Genomic DNA, 23472 nt, shown 5'->3' on the forward strand with positions numbered 1-23472 from the left:
GAGCTCCTACGCCTTGAGTAGCTCTTGAGTGAAATTCCGCTAAGTACCCACGCCTTGGGATGCGATCGCCAATTTCTACGCCTCGGGAAGTGTGCATCAATCGACAATTTTTCTCCGTCTTGAGAAACTTGCCGTGCGAGCCGTCCGTGCCTTAGGACATAATCAATTTTTGTTGAATCAAAGTTGTTTTATTTGACAACCTCCACATCTTGGGGAGCACCATCCAAGATTGCTTCGCCTTGAGCTATCTTCTCAAATAGGGTGACGACTTTCGCATCCTAGGGAATGTCGTCAAAGACCACCATGCCTTGAGCCATCTTGTTCAAATTTTCTCATCTCCTAGCCTTGGAAGTGATAGCTTTGCATGTCTTTGAAAATTTGCGTTTTCTGTCTTAGATCTTTGTAAAAATCACCGTAAAAATCACCTGTATATATGTTTTGGACTGCAAGACTTTGCTTATGTTTTTCTTAGGGTTGACCTAAGGTTTGTTGTGGTTGACATTATGATTGCTTTGACTTGAGGTTAACTCAAGGTGATTGACACGTGTGTTAGACTCAACTCGATGTGATACGACATGACATGACTCACTGTGCATGACTCGTGTGTTCATTATATTGTGATGTGCTTGACTCAAAATTCAGAAAAGAAAAAATTTTCCTTCATTTTTGTGGAGGGTACCGACTTTCTCCCAAAAAAGAAAGACGTAAAAAAAGAATCGAAGTGTTGGTGGTGCATGTTGAATGAGCTTAGTCGAATGTATGTATTAATGTTGTATCTCATAGTGCAAAGGATTAGTTCATCCTAGGCTATCTCAATTGTTGACGCAAGTATTTAGGTAACTTAGGCATGGAGGCTAAGCACTTCATACTTTGTGATGCGATGATGACTACAACGATGAGTGATTTTGATATGACAAGGCATGCTTCAAACGTTGTGTTAAAATTTCATGACAAAAGGCTCCTAAGGGAAGGATTATTTGGTCATATATCTGTGATGTGTGTGAAAGTGACACTAAAGCTAGGCTGCAAAGGCTAAGTGTATGAAAAAATATTATTTCAAGAAGAGTCAAATGATGGTGACTCTTAGGCTAGGTAAGATAATAATGTAGGGATCAAGCCCCCAAGTCTAGCTCTAAATAGATAGGGATGAGTATCAGAGATCTCTTGATATGATCATGTATGAATGTAAATATGAATGTGAATGCATTTTTATTACGGCCGCACCTCAATGTGAGGTTGCCTACGTATCCGTTAGGAATCAGGCCGAATGTAGCTCTAGCCGAACCTCGCACAAGTGTGTGTATACCTCAAATAGGTTTTTGAAGGGTTGTAACGTGGTTAGGCTAAAGGTTAGAGAAGAAAGGTGATAAAGGCTCAAAGACCCTAGATAAGCGCCCAAGGTGTGCAATCTTGCATTTTCACTTTTGAACTCTCTTTTGTTTATATTTTGCTCTCTCTCTTTTTTTTTTTGCTTTTGCATTTTCTTTTTGATAAGTGCGGGCAATCCCGATCATGCGGTCTATCACTCACTTGGCATTCATGTTTCTCAGGCATGGTACCTAGCACTCGATAAGAGATGCAATCTGAGACGTGTTCTTATTAAGGATATATTCATATCAAAGACATTGGAACACTTGCCCTTTTGCACACTTTTATTATTTTTGCTCATTTTAATTTTTTGAAATTTTTTAAAAATCACTCAAGCTTTTATTCTTTGAAAATTTCATAAATTGCACACCATCCCATCCCACGGTTAGGTAGATGTGGGTCGAAGAAAGAAAGGTCTATTGTTAGACGAGGTTCAAAGTGGTTTATCAAGAAAGGATTGTATATTTGAAGGGTGAAAGGTAATATGATATGGCTACAAGGGGTGCCTCTAATCATAAGTATACCTTGTGCTTAGTTCGACATGGATTTATTTTATTTTATTTATTTATTTATGCAATGCGATAATCATATGCAAGAAAATAAACGCTCATTTTATTAAAGGGAACAGAAAGATCCTACAAAATAAATCTAATGGAAAATAAAAGGTGCCTATGCTAGACTTATTGGGGAAAGGATGAATAAAAGAAATAGAAAAAAGAGGTCACGAAATCTTGTCGTTGAAGCTCGCCTCTTGTCTTGTGCCTTATCATTACTCGCTCTTCTTGCCAGATGGAGGTAGGGAAGCTTGTTATTATCGATCAAATGTTGGATGGCCTCTTTTAGCTTCCAACAACTCTCAGTAGTATGTCCCCTACCTTGATGGTACTTGCAATGAGCGTCAGCATTCCAGTTGGGTGATCTATTTTCAGATGCTGGATCTTGAAGAGGTCCAATAGGAGCGATGAGTCCTTTGTCATGGAGTCGATCGAAAGCGGTATCGTAGTTCATCTCAATGGGGGTGAATTATTTCCTTAGCTGTTTCTTAGGTCTCTGACTATCCATGGCTAAGACTTCATTGAGATCAAAGGTACTAACGTTGTTGCTAGAGTGGGTGTTTTCGGAAGAAGAAGGATTGTTGTTCTTCTTTCCTTTCCAGCCACTGTTGTTGCTATTGTTAGTAACTTTTTGTTTCGCAAGGTCATCTTCAATTTCAATACCTATGTCATAGACGGCCTTGAAAGTATTCAAATTATGTTGATATTTCAAATGCTTCGAATACTTGTCTTGAAGGTTCTTAATGAACATTCTTACGGACTCCTTTTCAGTAGGGACTTCAATCATATAAGCGGAAGTTTCCTTCCACTTGTTGAAGAAGGAGGTAAACCCTTCATTTTATTTTTGCTTTAGCATCTCAAGTTGTCTATGGTCAGTTTCAAATTGAATATTACATCTATATCTATCAATGAAAGCGTTTACAATAGCATCCCAAGTAGAGGTTTTTTCTTTGTCAAGGGAAAAGAACCATTATTGACAAACTATTTCAAGAGATAAAGAAAACAAAGAATGAAAGACTTTCCTATCAATCCCTTTAATATTCATTATGGTTTCAAAATCCCTTAAGTGAAAATAAGGATCATCTGTTGGCTTGAACTTAGGGATGTCATTGGCATTGAACTTTTGCGGAAGAAGCTCCTTGTCCACTGAGACCCTTTGTGAGCTAATGCCCTGGAATCTATAGTCATTAGAGATTTTGCTTAAGCTTTCTTGCATGAGCTCCATTTGTTGTTGCTTCATAGGGTTATTGATTTGAAGAGCCATAGCCTTCATCAATTCAGTTAAGTTGGCCACGTCCTTCCTAAGTTCGTTGACTTCTTCCTGAGACGCCATTATCTTCTTAGCTTTTCTTTTCCGACTAATTGGTTTATCAAAAAGTAGCACTTGAACAAAGGTGTTGTCCTTGATAAATCTCCCTACTCTCCTTGACCAAGTGGTGTGAAAAGGGAAGTTATGGATACTTTTATTTGTTAATTATTTGACTTAAACTCTATTTAACATGCAGTAGATGGAAGGAGGTAGGAAGAATGAAGGCTATGATATGGAGAAAGCATGTGGAGAATGGAAAGACAATGTAGATGGAGAGGTATGAAAGAATTAGGAATAGAATGTACCTTCAACTCAAATGACGGAAAAACCGACTCATGCATGAACCTAAGACATGGTCATGGTGACATATTCACAAAGTGTGTGCTAAGACTAGTGAGTGTAGGTGACATGTTTGACTCGTGTCATGACCATGGGATTATGTGCCTAGACTTATGTAAAAATATGACTACTGTCGTTAATAAACTGATTAAACCGATTAAGCAAACTGATTAGTTAGACTCGTCGGGAGGACTTGAGCAAAAACATGGACTGTCACCGGAGCGACAGGACTGTCGCCAACGCTAAGGACCAGCGCCAGACGACAACATTGTCGCCTGGCGCTAATCACTAGCGCGTGGCGCTGCAGTCCAAACCTCTGCGCCATTGCTGGAACATTGGTCTGAGACTGTTTCCAGTATTTTACTCTAAAGGGACAAACCTAAAGTCGTACTAAGTCAAGTTTGATCAATTTATTTAGACTTTAATCATTTATTAATTAATTAATTAATTTAGCAAAGTCCTTTAGTGATTAATTAATTCATTTAAACTCATTCACAATTCAAACAAACGGTTAGTCGAAACACATATAGGTTATGCACAAATAGTCAAATAGTCACAATATGATGCAATGAGTTTGCAACCTAACCATGCCTCTATTTCTATAAAGTTTAGGATATGGGTTAGTCAAAGAGGGTCCATGGTTATGAGTCCGGATGCAGAACGCGGAAGCCTTATGTAATACCCCGTATTTTTATGTACTTTTTATAAAGTATTTAAGTATTAATAAAATGTATTGTTAAGGGCTCAAGTATTTTAATTAAATATTTTAAAGGGTTAAAGTATTTTAAGTATAAGGTTTTATAAAAGTAAAATATATTTTGGACCAAACGTTTATTAATTATTGGGCAATGTAAATTATTCCTACATACTCTTATTGGAATAACCCATTCCAAAACCCATAACTTAAGCCCTATCCCATAACTTAAGCCCACATTTTTATAAGCCCAAATTTAACCCTACACTCCCTACTCTATAAATACACCATGAATCCCCAAAAATTTCCCACACAAAAAGGTTAGTCTTATTTTCTTTCTCCTTTATTTTATTAATTTGTGGTTTTGATTTTATTGTTTGAAATTAATTTAATTAGTATCAAATTGTATTTTGATGATTAAACTTTATAATTTCAGATTTTATAAATGTCATAATTTTCAGATTTTGTAAATTTTATAACCTAGGGTTTTTAATTATTGAAAATCATGATTTTAGGGTTTTTATGAACAATTGATTTAGGGCTTTTATAGTAATGATGTTTTGAAATTTTGGTAATTATAACTAATGATTAGATTAACTTAATTCCAGATTATTTTGAACACGTAAATTCGTGTTTTAATTTTTAGATTTCCGTTCGTTAATATTAATCCCGTTTTAATCCCGATTAGGTTCTGAACTCATCCGATTTTGATAAAAAAAAAGTAGTGTTTTTCATGTGGAAACAACGTTTTAAGAAAGACTCACTACCTTAGGTAGTGAGCACCACCCTCTCGTGGCCAAATTCAGCCTCTAAATATGATTTTCAGGCAGTTTTTTATTTTTAACGAAGTTTTTTTTTATGCTTAAAATATTATCCTTGAGTTTGATTAATAAAATTAATTATGTTTAAAGTTAATTAAGTATAAATATGTTTTTATTGAAGTTTTAAGAGGTTTTTCATCATATTATATTGTTGGAAATTACGTGGGTTAGTAATATTAATTGTTGTTTTTTTTAGGAAGTGATTATTTCCTAGGAGACTTTTAATTGAGTATTAAAGTGATGTGTTGATAAAGTTTTGAAGGGTTTTTTATTTAATCTAAAGTGCTAGAAATAGTTTCTAAGTACTACTTTTGATGTTTTATAAAGAGGGTTTAATCACCCATTAAAAAGGGAGATTATTAGGGGTTTTTAAATAATTTTCAGATTTTTATTAAACTTAAACTTGCTGTAATTTCATGTATAAGAGTATATTTTAAGGTTTTTATGAAGAAAATTTAAAGAACTATATATAAGCCTTTAATTTTAACTAAAGGGAAGGTTTTAAAGTGTTGTTTGATTTGGATTTTGAATGTTTTAAAGTAAGTTAGTATTGCTGTAAATTTGATTGATTGGGTATTGATTGAGATGTTATTGTTTGGTTTAGGAGAGGAGTTTATTGAAGGTGATTTCTAGTTTTAAAGTGGCCAATCGAATTGTTTACTCAAGGTACGTACAAGTTACGAAACCTTGCTTGTAGGTGCATGTTTAAGGACGGATCGAGAACTTAGTATCATGAATAGGATTGACTGGGTTAAATTGTCTGGTTATACATTGTGAATTTCAAATGATGTGCACTAGTTTATAATGCAAGTATTATGTGTGTTTTAATTATGCAAGGTGCGCTTAAAGGCAAAGGTATGTGATTGGTGTAAAGATCAAATTATTACTCATTCATGATTATGTAAACAGGATGAGTAAAGGAGAGATTCAAGTCTTGTAAGATGAGGTAAGGTTTTGGGGTGCCTTATGCACTCAAGGTGTTTATACACCGAGGTAGTAATGGAATAATTAATAAATGTTGTTTATCACTAATAAATCAAGAATCTAAATTGAGAATTTGCCATGTTTGATTGAATTGTTTGGGATGTTTGTATTGAAATGTATATGAGTCATCACCAAGTCTAAACCTGTAAATCACGTAAAGTGTAAGATGGATGAGCAATAAAACTCTGGAATGGTGCACATCTGGAGTAATGACAATCAGGGGTTGGGGTACATGGGGTATTAGCCGTGTACTTTTATCGAGGCCGTCTGATCTACGAGTCTCCTCTTTCAAATATTATTTTTCTAAAACTAGGAGTTAGGTGAGATCTCATACTAACTACGGTCACGGAGTCGCGCCCGTGGTCGTTGGATGTTTATTGATGTTTCCGAAAGGAGGCATGGGGTTTTTCTTTTATTGATGTTCCAAATGGAGTATGGGTTGGACAACCTTATCTATTGCTTAATCCATTGAATAAATAAATGAGTTAGCCACTACCAACTAGTGAAGTCTTAATAAAATTGTTAGATGAGTCGTGTGTTGAGTCTATAATTTAATGATGTATGATGTTTGATTATTAGTAGCACGTTAGGGATTTCTTATTTCATTTCACAGCTTGTATGTACTCAGCTTTGCTGATTGCGTGCTTTTGTGTGTGTCTTTCTTTGGTCACGGCCCTCGCCTTTCAATGACCCTGTGACGATCCAATTTTTACACTTGTAATATTGGGGAGCAGATTAACCACAGGTTCTTACACATGTAGCATCCGTAGCTAGGTGGTGGGATCTTGAGTGGAGTGTTGGTTGCTTTTCTTATTTTTATTGTTGTTTATTTTTGGAAGTTATTTAAACTTAATTTCACTTTTATACTACTTCTATTGGTTTGAGTTTTGAATAAGGGCCTTAATGGTTCCAAGTTGTAAAACTTAACTTGGTTTTGGTTATTGGTTTTGAAACTTATTTATAACTGATTTAGTTTTCCGCTGCTAAATTCTGATATAGCCTTAACTTTTGAACACGTGGCGGTAGTACGCCAGTAATTCTCTTGAATATTGTTCAGGTTACTCCCGGTTTTAAAGAGAGAATTATTGGGGTGTTACAAAGTGGTATCTGGGAGCTTTGGTTGAAATTTTTATTACCACTAAAGACAAAAACGTGTTTTAAAGTGTTTTGTTTTAAAACTTGGCCAAATGCTTATTTAATTAAGCGGTGTTAAAGTAAATTTATTTAAATTTTATTTTTGTTTTTATTTTAGGAATGACCATTTTTTTTTATAAAGAAAAAGGTGCAGAATTTTTTTTTAATGAAGAACTTCCGAAATTTTTTATTTATTTATTAAGGATGTCCGATTTTTTTTTATTAAGAAAGCCGAATTTTTTTTTTTCAATCTTTTTCGAAGCTTATTTTCAAATCTTATTTTAAAAAAGAGGAGTCAAAATTATTTTTAGTTTGTTCATGTTGCAGGAAAGCAAGGATTGAGGTAAGAAATATGTGTTAAAAGATTTTATAAGCATGTTGGTGAGCTTGGGTAGGAGAAGACAGGGCATATAGGCTAGAATTTAATTTCTTTCCTATGTGCATATTTTTTTAAGAGGTGTTCAAGCATGTTGTATGACTAAATGTTTATTAATGACAGCATGTAATATGTGAATCATTATATGTGAGCTATTAAGATTGTTTGATTGAACACCGAACTTAATTTTCTGCAAGAACTGTACTATAGGGTTTACTGTACTATATTGGTAGTTAATTCCATTTTCTTGTAGGATTCCTAAACCTATACCCTGTGAGTTTCTATGATCATAATCTTGAGGAATGTTAAGGATTTTGAGAGTTCAATTGCTTATGTTAGGATGGTTTGCTTCAATGGTCTTATTTGAGATGTTTTTTTTCGAAGAAATCTTGGATGCACGTCATCACATGAGTGTGAGTATTGTTTTTTTTTTTTTTGGGATAATTTGTTGTTGAGATACCTAGTCTAGTTATTAAGAATGAGTTTTTGAGTTTTGTTCACTTGTGCATGAAGACACCAAGTCATAAAGATAAGGAAATTGATTTTAATGCACATGGTTAAAGAGCTTAAAGATGAAGTCATTTGGGATATTATCTATTTTGAGGAATATGTTTTGTCTTTGAGCACGAGTTTGAATTGGAATCGAAATTGAACAAGAGCCCAAGAGAGGTGAGCATAGGAATTGATTAGAGATGAGTAATGATGAAAGTTATTATATGAGCTGAGGGATACTCAATACGGATCAATTGAAGTTTGACATTTTAAGCTTAGTGACTTATCATTTCTTATGATTAAAGTTATTTAATTTGGGATGGAGAATTGAGCGTATATATTTTAATATATGATTGGAGTTTTGAGAAGTCATGATCTTGTTGGAATATTGAGGACTCTTGTTATGTTGGACCTTAAATACATTGTCACATGTTCAACCTTGAGAATATTGACATATGTTATTTAGGAGTTATGAGTATTTATTCTTTCACTTGGGATATGAGGATAATTATTTTACTTCAAGGAGTCATTATGTGTAGCAATGCTATCATTTTGGAGAAAATTCTTGAATTTATTCACCTAATCTTTTAGAGTTGTTCAACAACCTTATGATTTCTATTGTTTTCCAAGTGCTACTCATTTCTTTCTTCCCTTTGTGAGTAGCAGTTAATGGAGATTTTTTTTATTATTTTTGATTGTTTTTTTAACTATATGAACTTTGGTTGTTTATCAATCAAGATTTTATGTATTCGAATTATTGGGAATGAGGACATAAAAAAAAAAAATTTTTTACCTCAAACCTTAGTTCGAATTAAATGATAATTGTTTCTTGATTGAGTTTAGTGGTTGGTGTTAGTTGATTAGAATAAGAGGAAGCTAAGTGTTTCAACCCAACCTATATAGCAACCAGTTTTATCATCAAGAAAGTGTGGTGACAGGAAACAATTCCAGTAATGGAATTATTTGAACAAGGTAGTAAGGCAAGCTTGACAGGTTGCCAAGGGTTATATAACCACCAACGATCCCATAGTGGGAAAAAGGTGTAACAAGATGGTGTTAAGAGGTGAAAACTATATATATATCAAAGGAAGATCAATTCCCGAAGTTTTGACGGTTGAGTTAAAGAGTTATACAAGTCGTTTAAAAACAATTTGTGTCTTGAGAATTTGATGAGAGTGAATAAAAGTTTGTACAGTAAGTACTGGAAAGATTTGAATTTTTTTTACCATGTCAGTGGGAACGAACAAGTTGTGAATACATCCGATCTTATTTGGAAACGTTTGAGATAACAAACCCGAAATAAGTTTTACCAGTTTTACATGCAGATAGAAAGAAAAAAATAGTGAGGTTTAATTAAGTGGAAATGAAAAGATTGCTTGCTTTCAAGAAGTACTCCAAATCGTTAAGATCTTGAAGTTTTCAAGGAAGTGGTGTTGCTGAACGAGATGAAGGATGGTGAATGATGAGTTCCAATGGTAATTGTCAAGACATAAAGTTTTTGGGAGTTGGATTGATTTGTATAAAGAGTGATTAGTTCATGTATTCGCTGAAAGAAAGGTGAGACCAACGATGAAGAAAAGGGATCAAAGCAAGAAAGAAGGTAGGCAAAAGGTCAACAATATGACTAAAGAAGCTTTAAAGAAATATTTTGGAAATAAGAAGAAGCGGGAGGGTGGCTTAAGTAACTCTTGAAAGTTAAGGAAGTTTAAACCATGAAGAAATAATATACTTAAAAGTATTGAGAATATTGAACTATGAATATGAAAATGCCATAAATGAGAAGAATTTATGACAAGATTTACGAATTTGATTGGGATATGTTGATATGATTTAAGTAAAGATTGGTCATGAAGTGATTGAAGTTGAGATTATTTAGGGGTCACGAGATTTATTCAAGGGATGCTAGAAGAAAGATTATGGATTAATTGGGAAAAAAAATGATTTGATAAAGGTGTATTGAGGGTTTAGAGTGATTGAATTATTCGGATTGTGGTGGATAGATTGTCTAAGTCCGCGATGTTTAAAAACCGATGAAGGAGACTTGGAAGATGGAGCAACTTGCGAAGGCTTACATCAAATTCGTTGTGAGACTACATGGAGTTCCTGAGAATATCATGTCGGATATACATTCCTAGTTTCTTTCAAGAAATGGAAGGTATACAGGAGAACTTTGGTGATACATTGAGGACGACTACAATATCCACCCAATGGTATAATGACGAAATAATATTTGACAGGGGAATTTATGTAGAAAACATGTGTATTCAATTTCAGAAAGGATGTAACAAAGTCACCATACAAGCCATCATTGGTATAGCAACATTTTGAGGTTGGAATAAAAGAATAACTTGGCATATTATCGGACCTTGGTAAAGTATAAGATAATTTTCATAAGTCATTGTGAAAGAGCATTAACTAAAGGTATGAGTTGCAAAGGGATCTATTGAGTTCAGCCAATTTGATCATGAAAAAGCTAGACAAAATCAAAGTTTCGATTATCAAAGTGCTTCATACTTTTACTAGAGGATTCGTAAAATATAGTATAGATGGAAATTGATTATTTTTGGTATAATGAGTAAGGAATTAATAAATTTTTGTTCGCAACAAGGAATGCATACAGAGAAGTACTATGACCTTACCAAGGATGGAATGAGAAAAGATCAACATAATTCTAAAGTTGAGTTAAGTGGAGTTACGAGGGCGTAACTCGTTTTCTTTAAGAGGGGTAGAGTGCGATAAAATTACGCGCTTTTTCCTTAATTTTGGCATTTTAAAGTGCTTTTTCGTCAGTTTTACACTGATTTAGTTGATAAGTTTGATTATTTTACACACTAAGATGGTATTACCAAAGTTGATTCTTACACTAATGCTAGTGTGAGTTTGTTAGATAGTCTAATAGTTTACACATTATTTTATGTAAGTTTATTAGTAAAGTTGTTATCTTACACATTATTTTGTGTAACTTGGTTAGTAAGTTGGTTACTTTACACACTAGTTTGTGTGTGAATGAATAGATGAGGTAGAAAGGAAGTATCACAAAAGTACAGCAACTAAAAGTATTAAGAAAAGTTTTTGGGATTTTAAGTATTTATTTGTCTTTAAACGAGCTTTTAAAGTTTTCGTACCTAAGTTTCGAGGACGAAACTTCTTTTAAGGGGGGTAGACTGTAATACCCCGTATTTTTATGTCATTTTTATAAAGTATTTAAGTATTAATAAAATGTATTGTTAAGGGCTCAAGTATTTTAATTAAATATTTTAAAGGGTTAAAGTATTTTAAGTATAAGGTTTTATAAAAGTAAAATATATTTTGGACCAAACGTTTATTAATTATTGGGCAATGTAAATTATTCCTACATACTCTTATTGGAATAACCTATTCCAAAACCCATAACTTAAGCCCTATCCCATAACTTAAGCCCACATTTTTATAAGCCCAAATTTAACCCTACACTCCCTACTCTATAAATACACCATGAATCCCCAAAAATTTCCCACACAAAAAGGTTAGTCTTATTTTCTTTCTCCTTTATTTTATTAATTTGTGGTTTTGATTTTATTGTTTGAAATTAATTTAATTAGTATCAAATTGTATTTTGATGATTAAACTTTATAATTTCAGATTTTATAAATGTCATAATTTTTAGATTTTGTAAATTTTATAACCTAGGGTTTTTAATTATTGAAAATCATGATTTTAGGGTTTTTATGAACAATTGATTTAGGGCTTTTATAGTAATGATGTTTTGAAATTTTGGTGATTATAACTAATGATTAGATTAACTTAATTCCAGATTATTTTGAACACGTAAATTCGTGTTTTAATTTTTAGATTTCCGTTCGTTAATATTAATCCCGTTTTAATCCCGATTAGGTTCTGAACTCATCCGATTTTGATAAAAAAAAGTAGTGTTTTTCATGTGGAAACAACGTTTTAAGAAAGACTCACTACCTTAGGTAGTGAGCACCACCCTCTCGTGGCCAAATTCAGCCTGTATATAAGCCTTTGCTGATTGCGTGCTTTTGTGTGTGTCTTTCTTTGGTCACGGCCCTCGCCTTTCAATGACCCTGTGATGATCCAATTTTTACACTTGTAATATTGGGGAGCAGATTAACCACAGGTTCTTACACATGTAGCATCCGTAGCTAGGTGGTGGGATCTTGTGTGGAGTGTTGGTTGCTTTTCTTATTTTTATTGCTGTTTATTTTTGGAAGTTATTTAAATTTAATTTCACTTTTATACTACTTCTATTGGTTTGAGTTTTGAATAAGGGCCTTAATGGTTCCAAGTTGTAAAACTTAACTTAGTTTTGGTTATTGGTTTTGAAACTTATTTATAACTGATTTAGTTTTCCGCTGCTAAATTCTGATATAGCCTTAACATTTGAACACGTGGCGGTAGTACGCTAGTAATTCTCTTGAATATTGTTCAGGTTACTCCCGGGTTTAAAGAGAGAATTTTTGGGGTGTTACACCTTACCTTTGGAAGGGTTGGCGCGAGTAGATGGGACCCCGCGAGTTAAACTCGCTTCCACGGTTTTGTGAATTCAACAAACTCGGATGTACCCTTCGTTGCCAGGAGCGTTCGGTTGGGTAGATGGAGCGTGAACCCCCAGAAGGTTATGGCCATATGTAGAACACATATGGGTTTCAGAAAAAAAAAGGGAAAAACTCAATCAGGAAGTAATACCGAGTAAACAGTACTAGAAACTAGTCGAAACAAGAAAGTAGATTTCTGGCTCGGTATTGGAAGTGTTCAGCGCGAGACAACAGTGCCTGTCGCCAGACGACAATTACTGTCGCCAGGCGACAGAGCCACCACTTGGCGATGGCACTGTTTTCTCAACGCTAATTCCTACATGCCTCGGCTGCTTTCTGTTCTTGAATTTTCCAGTTTTTCGCAGTGTTATTTCGACTTTAGTTGTGAAAGATATTTCCCTAATTTCCTACGTGTAAAAATCCTATGTTTTTGACTCATTACGGATGGTTTTTCCAATGCGGACGTTTTTATGCTTATGCCAATAATGTTAATCAAAATTACGCACATGAAATACTTAGAACTTTTGGAGTCTCCACTCTTTCTAAATTATTGCCAAAATAAATTTCAGGAATTAAAATAGAAATCCTTCCCCAACGGAGTTGCCAAAAAACTATAGGGAATATTTAAAGTATCCCACACTTGAGCCCCAATGTGATCATACACTTAAGAATGGTGGCGTCCAAAGGGAAGGAAGCTAGAGTAAAAGAGTCGCCAACAAGTTTTAGGAACTTGTAAACCGTTCACAGGGTGAAGGTTACACCCCTTCACGATCCATGAGATTGCTAACTCCATAGGTCTGGAACCATGACTGGATGTTCGGGGATGAAGGTACAAATCCAACCTAAAAGAGATTGAACCTGCCCTAAATAGGCCTCTACTTTATTCTTCTCGTATTCATGTGCGCTTTCTGACTAACATACAATCAATAGATTAACCCTAAACCTGTTTAATCTATGTTGGTTGAAAATTAATGCACAAGAAAAACTAATATTGGCGATCACTTGAATTATAACCATGGTAGCCTAAACAAGATTATTAATTATCTTATTAAGCGTGATTACAAGAACAAATTCTCTTTAATCCTGCATAAAAGGTGTGATCAAGTAATAACAATAACAATATATCAAGCAACATAATAATAATCATCTTCAAAATAATAATAATCTCAATCTCAAACAATAATAATATTAGCAAGATCCTAGACATGATACTAACAAGATTAATAACAAATCCTAGCATGTCACTAAATAATAAAGATCAAAGCTTTATCCCTTACATGATACTAACATGATAGAAGAAATAGGAAGCATCATACTTGACATTTAGAAATCTTAATTATTACCCTAAACATGATACTAGGAAGCAATAAAGACATCCTAACATGATACTAGGAATCAAAATAATCAAAGCATGAATTCTCTATCAAAAGAATAACAACTAAATTACTTACTTGGATGCCTCGTATCTCTTTCTAATAATTAAATACACTTGTTAGTAATTTCAAGTAAGATAATAAACAAACAATTAAATTAAATAATGGAAATAGAGATTTGGGACCAAACCCTCAGAATTTATAAACCTTTCACGTCTAGGGCGAAGGCAACTTCGAACTTGGCCAGGTGTGTCATGAACTTGTGTATGTGGAATTTTGTAAGAGGGAAGGTTTAGAAAAAGAGTAGAGGGAGAAGCTTCTAGCTTTTAGAGAGAAAGAAAGAGATGATTGTTGAATAATTGTTGATGAGTGAAAACGGGGAGATACGACCCCTATTTATAGAAAAATAGTCCAAAAATGATAGAAAATACTTCAAGTTCTATACGGAATAAAACTGGCATCTGTTGCTAGGTGACATACATCAGCGCCAGGCGACAGGATTAGCGCTAGGCGACAGACGTTAGCGCCAGGCGACAGACTCTGTCGTTTGGCGCTAATTAAAAAATAAAACGCGCTTTGTACGCGGAATCCTCTTCTTAATATGATTAAGCAGCAAATTCCGTGTTTATCAAATTAAAATAAGGCTTATCATAAAACACTTATTTCATTCCAGATAAAACTCTTTTAAAATATAATTATCAATCCTAATGCTATTAGAATTTAAAAGAACATATCTAGAAGATTAAAATCAATCCTAATAACTTTAGAAATAATAATTAATAGGCCCTCCTCTAGATCATTGGGCCATATATAAAATTCATTTCGGGCCAAATCTAATTTAATCCATAACTTCCTCATTATTCATCGGAATTGGGCTTATAATGTATCGTTGGAAAGCTCTTTTCGAGCCCAATCCAACTACACTATTATTGGACCCTTATCATGGACCAAACTCAATTGGACTGACTACTTTTATAAATAGAGTGTAAGAAGAAATATTTTCAAAAACAGAAAGAAAGGTATTCATCACTGGGTTTGGTTTTGGGGAGACACATTTGGGTGTCTACACAATACATCAGAGCTTTCGACGGTTTTAAAGTACTAGGCCTACCTTATAAATGAGAAGATGAGCGTCGATTTTCTGTGTATTTCTTCCTTCTAGATGGGAAATATGGGCTTCCAGCCTTGGTACAGAAAGTAAGCGGCTCTCAACCTGGTTTCCTAGATGAACACCTTCCATTCGGAAAAGTTAATGTGGGTGATTTTAAGCTTCCAAAGTTCAAGATTTTGTTTGGATTTGAATTGAAGCTTTTGAGATTCTCAAGGGCTTAGGACTAGAACTACCCTTTATGGAGGGTGGCTTCACCGAATTAACAGACTCACGTTAAGCTCAAAAATTATATGTTTTGAGCATTAACTAGAAATCTTTTATTGAAATCAATGCGGAAGGTATTGAAGCTGTTGCTGGTACGGCTGGTAAATTGAGACTAATGTGCTTAAGAAGATATGAAACATTGGACTTTGTGGTTGATCATCATCCATTCACATTTCTTATAATAGAAAATCTGACTGGAGCCGTGCTATTCTGTGGACATGTTGTGAATCCTGTGGAGAGTTGAAAAGTTTGAGTTTGAGTCGTTTGAGTTTATTTGAGTGTGAATCAATAATAATCCCTAACACTTATAAACCTATCTATGCCACAAGGCTATAACAATAACATTTCATGCTTTGTTTTGATTAGTATATTTGGCAGCATTAATTTAAGGTTTTTTTTGTACTTTTACCAGCATGAAAAAATACGAAATTGTTTTTTACCACCAAACTTTTCAAAATTTTTATTTTACCACCAACTAAAAATTTTTGTTGCACTGTGCTAATTTTCTTTACTTTTTATTTTGTTTTATAGTTCTTCTTTTCAATCGCTGTATAAAATTACTATGGGCCTGTTCTGTAATACCCGGATATTTTACGATTTTATATAATATATTTTATAGAAAAAATAAACAAAGCAATTTTTAATTTCTATTTTATGTCTAGTAGAAATCTTGTTTACGAAATATAAATGACCTTAAATCCTAATAAAGTTATTGTATTTTAGAAAGAAAAAAAAGGGAGTAGCCGTTTTCCTTTCTTGTGCGTGGTATTTGTTAACCAAAACCAAAACTTTGATTCTTCTTTAATGTTTTTGTTTTATTCTAATCTCCACCATCATATTAATTGATCTATATGTTAATTGCATCACGAGAGAAGCTGCACAGAATTGTTTGTGGGGTTAATCCCGTGAATTGCAAAGTTTTCCACCTAGTTCGTCCCATGTAGTGTATAACATGTGCGATTCCTCGAAAGGTAATCACACAATTTTTTTTCTTGGAATTTGTTTGATTAAATTGTTTGTATTAATCTTACTCTATATTATTATATGTAATTTTATGATTCATTATTTGTATGATCAAGATGTATATATATGTGATTACTGATTAGTGTGTTATATTATATAATTTAATTGTCTTATTGTTTGATTGTGTTATTATGTTAGGTTTTTATTGTTGTTGCTCTAGGGAGTATTATTATTGAGGTTTTAGGGTTACTAATATAATCTTGGGTTGAGAATTAATTATGATTGGGAATTAATATGTTTGTCCTACAAAGTTGAGATATTTTATGAATCGAATTGTTATGTTATTTGGGAATCTATGCCATTTTTGAGTTATTATTATTAGTTGTGAATGATTATTTGATCGAGTATGAGATCAAAAGGTTGAGAATGATTATTTTGTTCTTGGTTTGAGGCTCGGCGTTATATACCTCAGTCCTTGGCATGTTGGTAAGAGAATGATAATCATGAGTTAAGAATAAGGTACAATATTTATTATTTATTCTTCAATGGTCCCCTCTAGTGGGAATTGGCCCGTATGTGGTCTGGGTCAACGCGTTTTCTGGTTATTGAGAATATTCAAGCTTTTATACTTGTTGGTTTTTTGTTCGAATTACTCATGTCCAAGGCTAGGTATAAAACAAATAACGTGGCACACTTATTTGTTAGATGAGTTAATTAAGCAGAGTATCATATTATTATTTTAAAGGTGGGATTTTATCGAGGTTAGTTATATGGAGTGTCGTATTTAGTTTGATATTTTGGTGAATGTAGTTTCGAACTACATAGTCAGTGAGCTAATTATATTATTAAATATTATATTACTTCATTGTATATTTGATAAGTGGTGATTACTCAGCTTTTTGCCGACGTGTGTGTGTTGTTATGTTGTGCTACTTGTGTTTGCAGCCATGTCTTTTTCTTATGGTGGCCCTGCGACGATTTATTTTAGAATTTGTCCTTAATGGTTAGCAGTCAAGTTTGTATAAGTAGGTTAACTAAGTGATCGTAGCTAAAGGAGCTCAAGTGTTTCGATTAGTATGGTATAACGAGTTTGTAAAGTTGTATAAATAGCTCACCTAGTTTATTGAGTTGTAATTATAGAGATTTTCTAAGCCTTAGGATTTGACAAGTTGTCGAGTGTGGCAGTAATACCTCCGATTTAGGTGTATGCTTCCGCAATTTTATTTAAAGGTTGTCTATTTTTCCTTTTTTTATTGTTTATTATTAGTTAGTAAATTGGGGGTGTTACATGTTCACTTTAGCTTAATTTCAGTTCAGCTCCAATAAGTTCAGTTCAGTTTAGCTCCTAATTTCCTTCTCTCATAAAATATTCATTTCAGCTTTATTAAGTTCAGTTCAGTTCAGTTCAGCTCCAATTAGTTCAGTTCAGCTCATTTCAGTAAATGTGAACAGGCCCTATATTTGTATTGTGCTTTGCATGACCATTATCCATACCTAACCGACGCATATATAAACCATTGTCTGTATGTTTGTAATTGATGTTGATGTTTTTTCACCATTAATTCCCTTAAATAATAATAAAAAAAATAGTTATTGCCTTTCTAAGGGCTACTGTATATCTTAAGGCATAAACCTTTTTTTTTTTTGACAGCATGCTACCAGCAATACAGTTAAGAAATGTCAGCAATTACAACGTTCATTACAGCAATAGGGGCTTCTTCAAGAAATACATTAAAAACTTCTAAGCAAAGACTATACATTAAGAAATGTCATAAATTAATATCTTCAATTTAAATTTATGCTTAAGTGGTAGTGTATGGGATAGTACCGACACCGTTAGTAATTAGTCGTTACTGTACATTACGTTCCTAATCATTTATGCTTTAGCATATCAGCTTAACGTCCATAACGGTCATTATCTTGGCCACATCGAGAGCTGCTTCCGGCCACGTAGGAACCTGCTACCTACAAGGTCGGTTTGCCACCATGCTGATAGGTGGCACAAGCTTGGTTACCTTCCTAAAAATACCCAAGCATATTTTCATTGTCAAGGTACAATCTCTCTCTCTCTCTCTCTAGAAACACTCTCTTACTCTTTTATTCATTCTTTTCGTCAGATTACTAATTTTAGCATCGGAGCGGTTATCCCCAGATAATCCCTCGGGTTAGCTAATTTGTGCTGACTGTGCAGGTGCTTAATCGGACGGTAAACCTTTACCAACCCCAGGACTTACGGTATCGGAGCTCACTCGGAACAATTGGCGCTAGATTGAGGGGAAGTAATAACTTTTATCATCCAAAAGACCTCCAACGGTCATGGAAGGAAACAATGAAACTGCAACACCAATGACAACAACCAAAAATCGCAATTACGATATCGGCATTCTTAATGTTGTTGCGAGCAAAACTATAAACAGTATACCTGAGATCGTGGTTGAAGTTGAAACTTATCTCATCCAGAATGACCCTGCGAACATGTCGATAACACCCAAGCGAAATCGAGCACCAACCCCAGACCCTCTGGATGAGTTCACTCTAGAGGAGTTGGAGTTAACGACCAAGGTGATGCGAGTAATATCTCGGAAAAGGAAGGAGGTTGCCGAAACCACGGTCGGCAGGGCCAGAAAGGCATGTACGCCATCGGCGCCCATGTTTGTCAACCTGGAAAGCCAATTCAACTAGGAAGCCCGCAACCTCAACTGCAATCTCAGCTGCAACCTTAAGAGATGGTAATACCGCCGGGACGTCAACCGACAAGAGGCCAGTAGTTGGCCGTCAAGACATGCAGCCAAAACTGTGGTTAGGCTGAGGATATCCCCATTCACCCAGGAAATCCTTGATTAACAGATAAAAAAAATCAAAATGCCATCATGCACATATGACGGCAAAGGGGATCCCAAAAGGTATGTGGCAGCCTTTGAAAGCCACATGTTACTTTACACTAACACAGACGCTGTGTGGTGTAAAGTCTTCTCGACGACGCTAATGGGAGCCGCCTCATATTGGTTTTCTAACCTAGAGCCAGGTTCTATTGATTGCTTTGAAACCTTGGTGGAGTTGTTTACAGGCAAGTACATAAGTAACAGTACAAGACAGGGAATCTCAGGGGAGCTTATGGCTGTCAAGAAAAGAAAGGATGAGTGGCTTAGAGACTTGATTAAGCGTTTCAACAATGAGGCCAACACCATACCTAGGTTACAGCAAGAAATAGCCGTAATGGCCCTCATGAATGGGTTGGGCGACAGTGACTTCGAGAGATACATGGCGCGAAAATCCTTCTTGAACTTGGGTACAGCGTTCAGCAAGGCGCATGAGTACATAAAGAGCGAGGAGCTCTTGAAGACTAGTAGCCAAGTAGCATCGGCAGAACCATCTCGGCGAGGAATGATAGCGCAGTGCCTAACATTCATACCGGAGGGATAAATAGGTCACATCAGCAGAATCAGCAAAGGGTGAATAGGCCCGGTAAAGGTTTAAGCCAGTTCAGCAATTATACACAGCTGAACACGCCTAGAGCGGCAATATACTCGATTAATCAACACAGGGAAGACTGGAATCGACCAATGTCTATGAAAACTAAAGGCCGGGATATAAAAAAATATTGCATGTTCCATAAGGATGTTGGTCACTACATTGAAGAGTGCATTCAGCTAAAAGAAAATATTGAAGACCTCATTAGGAAATGACACTTATCTCAATATTGGGCTCAGGCGAGGCCAAGCCGACAACAACCCCTACAGAGGAGACAATCGGAGTACCGATAGCAAGGTGACTTGTCCATGCAGGACAACACCTACCGACAGGGCCATGCGCCCCCCAATCGCAAAATAACTATATATGTCATCACTGGCGGTCCGGTACACGGAGGGTCGTTAGCGAGGCTAAGAAAAGCTTGTCGGAGCATAGGCATTTGGTAAACGCACTAGGAAACCTGGGACTTGAATATCGTCCTCGGCCTTCCAAAGTTCCTGTTGTGTCTTTCTCCGAAGCGGATATCAAGGGGATCGTCTTTCCTCATGACGACCCATTGGTATTGATATTGACAGTTAACAGGTGCGACATCAAGCGAGTATTAGTGGACGGAGGAAGTTCCGCCAACATATTATTCTCCAAGGCGTTTGACGCCATGATGATAGGAAGATAGTACTTGACACAAATACTGTACCCAGTTATCGGTTTTAATAGTTCCACAGTCAGGCCTAAAGGCAGTATCACCTTGCAGGTGCGAATTGGAGGGGAAATTGCAGCTAGGGACGTCATGACAGAGTTCCTAGTGGTTGACGTACGCTTAGCTTATAATGCAATTATCGGCCGACCCATGATTCATGATGTACAAGTCTTGGTTTCAACATATCACTTAAATATGATATATGTCTCAAACAAGGGCAAACCAGAACGCGTTCAGCCAAACCATGGCCAGAGAATGCTATATGATGGCATTAAAGTAACCAAATCGACAACCGGGACTGGATAACTCTAGTTTGAAAAGAGAAAGGAATTCTGCAACCCATGATCTAGCTATGGAGAATTTTGAAACAAGACCCATGACGGTTCCATGACCGTTGCCGGGAGGGGAAACCACTGAGATAGAGTTACAACCTGGAGTCCCAAACAAGACGGTGAGACTTGGATCTAACATGGACACCGACATGCGATGTCATTTAATCGAGCTTCTACGAGAAAACGCATATGTGTTTGCCTTTTTGGCCGATGAAATACCGGGAATTCACCCTGACGTAATTGTACACAAGTTAAATGTGGATAAGGCAGAAAAAAAGGAATTTCTCGACGGAGAAAATTGAAGCCATACAAGCTGAAGTTAACAAGCTACTAGAAGCAGGGTTTATAAAGCCCTGTACATATCCTGAGTGGTTAGCTAATGTGGTCATGGTGAAAAATCCTTCAGGGAAATGGAAGATATGCATCGACTTCACGGACTTATATAAGGCCTGCCCTAAAGACTGCTATCCATTGCCGAGGATAGACCAGATGGTAGACTCCACTTCCGGCCATGCTTTACTAAGTTTCATGGATGCTTTTTCAGGATACCATAAAGTCAGCTTATATGAGCCCGATAGAAATAAAGTGAAATTCATAACGGACGCTGGCGTTTACTGTTATAAAGCGATATCGTTTGGGTTACGAAATGCGGGAGCAACATATCAGAAGTTGGTTGACAAGGTATTTGCAGATCAGAAGGGGAGAAACATGGAAGTAAATGTAGATGAATCCATTATAAAAAGCCGATTGGCCGCAGATCATATCGCAAATTTGAAAGAAACCTTTGATACTCTTCGACAGTACCGAATGAAATTGAATCCTTAGAAATGCGTCTTTGGCGTTAGGCCAGGAAAGTTTTTGGGTTTTATGGTTAGTGAAAGGGGAATAGATGCAAATCTCGATAAGATTGAAGCCATTCTCAGCTTACCACAACCAAAATTGATGAAAGACATACAAAAACTAACTGGCCTCATGGCGGCATTAACAAGGTTTATCAGTAAATCCGCTGATAAAGCCTTACAGTTCTTCATAATCCTTCGTCAGAGTAAAACTTTCGCCTGGGGCAAAGAGCAATCAAAAGCGCTAGAGGAGGTTAAGAGCCACCTCCGTTCGTTGCCAATGATAGCCCGCCCGGAAAAAGGAGAAACGCTACAGCTATACATCTCAGCCTCTCCAAAGACAGTAGCGGCGGTATTGTTGGTAGAGCGGAAGAAAGTGCAAATTCCAAAATATTTTGTGAGTCATGTATTGAACGCTGCGGAACGGTGGTATCCGTTAGTAGAAAAAATCACATACGCCGTTGTGATGGCGGCACAGAAGTTAAGACCATACTCTGATGCACATACAGTCAAAATTTTGACAAATCAGCCGTTAGAGAAATCTCTTCAGAAAATGGAAACCTCTGGCCGTTTACTTAAATAGGCAATAGAGTTGTCGGAATATGCTTTAATTTATAAACCGAGAGTGTCGATAAAGGCTCAAGCCTTGTCCGATTTCATTGTTGAGGCATCCAACACTGAAGACGAGGATGACATTGGAACCTAGAAGGTATCCGTTGACGGCTCCGCAGCCTCAACTGGATCAGGGGCTGGAATTATCATAACGTCTCCGCAGGGAGATATATTTGAGTATGCAATAAAATTCAAATTCAAGGCCTCTAACAACGAGGCCAAATATGAAGCAACATTGGCAGGGGTCCAGTTATGTCTAGCGGCAGAGGCTAAACGAGTTTAGTTGTCAACATATTCGCAGCTGGTAGCTAGTCGATTCAACGGCGATTACAAAGCTCGGGAACCGGCGATGATAGCTTACTTAGTAAAATGAAGAGCAAAACGACCATGCTAGATCACTTTGTAAACAATTTAATCCCACGTGCTCAGAATGCACAGGAATATGCACTGGCAAAGTTAGCGAGTTCAAGCTTCAACGACCTGGAACGTACAATTATGGTCGAGATCCTAAGTCATAGGAGTACTGATGAGGAAATTCACAAGGAAGTTAACTGTATAGAAAGAGGCCGAGAATGGTACGATGACATACTGGCCTATAAAATACACAATGTCCTTCATGCCGACAAAAATAAAGCGCAAAAAGTCAAGAAAGATAGCATTTGGTTCATTATGTTTCGCGGGATGCTATATAAAAGAGGTTTCTCATTACCCTTGTGCCGATGTATCATGACATACGAGTCTGCTAGGCTAGTCGAAGAAATTCACGAATGTGACTGTGGAAATCACGCTGGTGGCCAATCAATGTCCCTGGAGGCAATGAAAAGAGGATGTTATTGGCCGACAATGAACTGAGATACACTTGCTTATGCTAAAAAGTGTGATAAATTCCAGAAGTTTGGGCCGGCAATAAATCAGCCGCCAAACGACTTGACGCCTATTCTTAATCTAATCCCTTTTGTGCGATGGGGAATGGATATTGTCGGTCCTTTCACATCGGCCACTGGGAGTTGTAAGTTCTTAATAGTGGGAATAGACTATTTTACAAAGTGGACAGAAGCTGAGCCGGTAGCAAAGATTACAGCAAGTGAAGTTAGAAATTCATCTGGAATAACATATTTACTCGATTTGGATTCCCAATAGCCATGGTCTTTGATCACGATTCTCAGTTCGATTGTAGCCTAGTTAAAAATTTCCTCGGCAT

General features: G+C 36.0%; 1 protein-coding gene and 1 pseudogene across 1 annotated transcript; both read left to right on the plus strand.

The window, feature by feature from the left end:
- Positions 1-15601, plus strand: part of LOC145587458 (serpin-ZX-like) — a 38537-nt pseudogene extending 22936 nt beyond the window's left edge.
- A 7057-nt stretch (positions 15602-22658) lies between these two features.
- LOC145588543 (uncharacterized) lies at positions 22659-23123 on the plus strand. The gene has a single exon (XM_081645183.1). It carries the CDS (start codon positions 22659-22661, stop codon positions 23121-23123), a length of 465 nt encoding a protein of 154 aa, XP_081501309.1.
- Positions 23124-23472: the final 349 nt, after the last annotated feature.

Source organism: Chenopodium album, chromosome 17 (assembly GCF_948465745.1).
Source record: "Chenopodium album chromosome 17, dcCheAlbu1.1, whole genome shotgun sequence".
NCBI lineage: Eukaryota > Viridiplantae > Streptophyta > Magnoliopsida > Caryophyllales > Amaranthaceae > Chenopodium > Chenopodium album.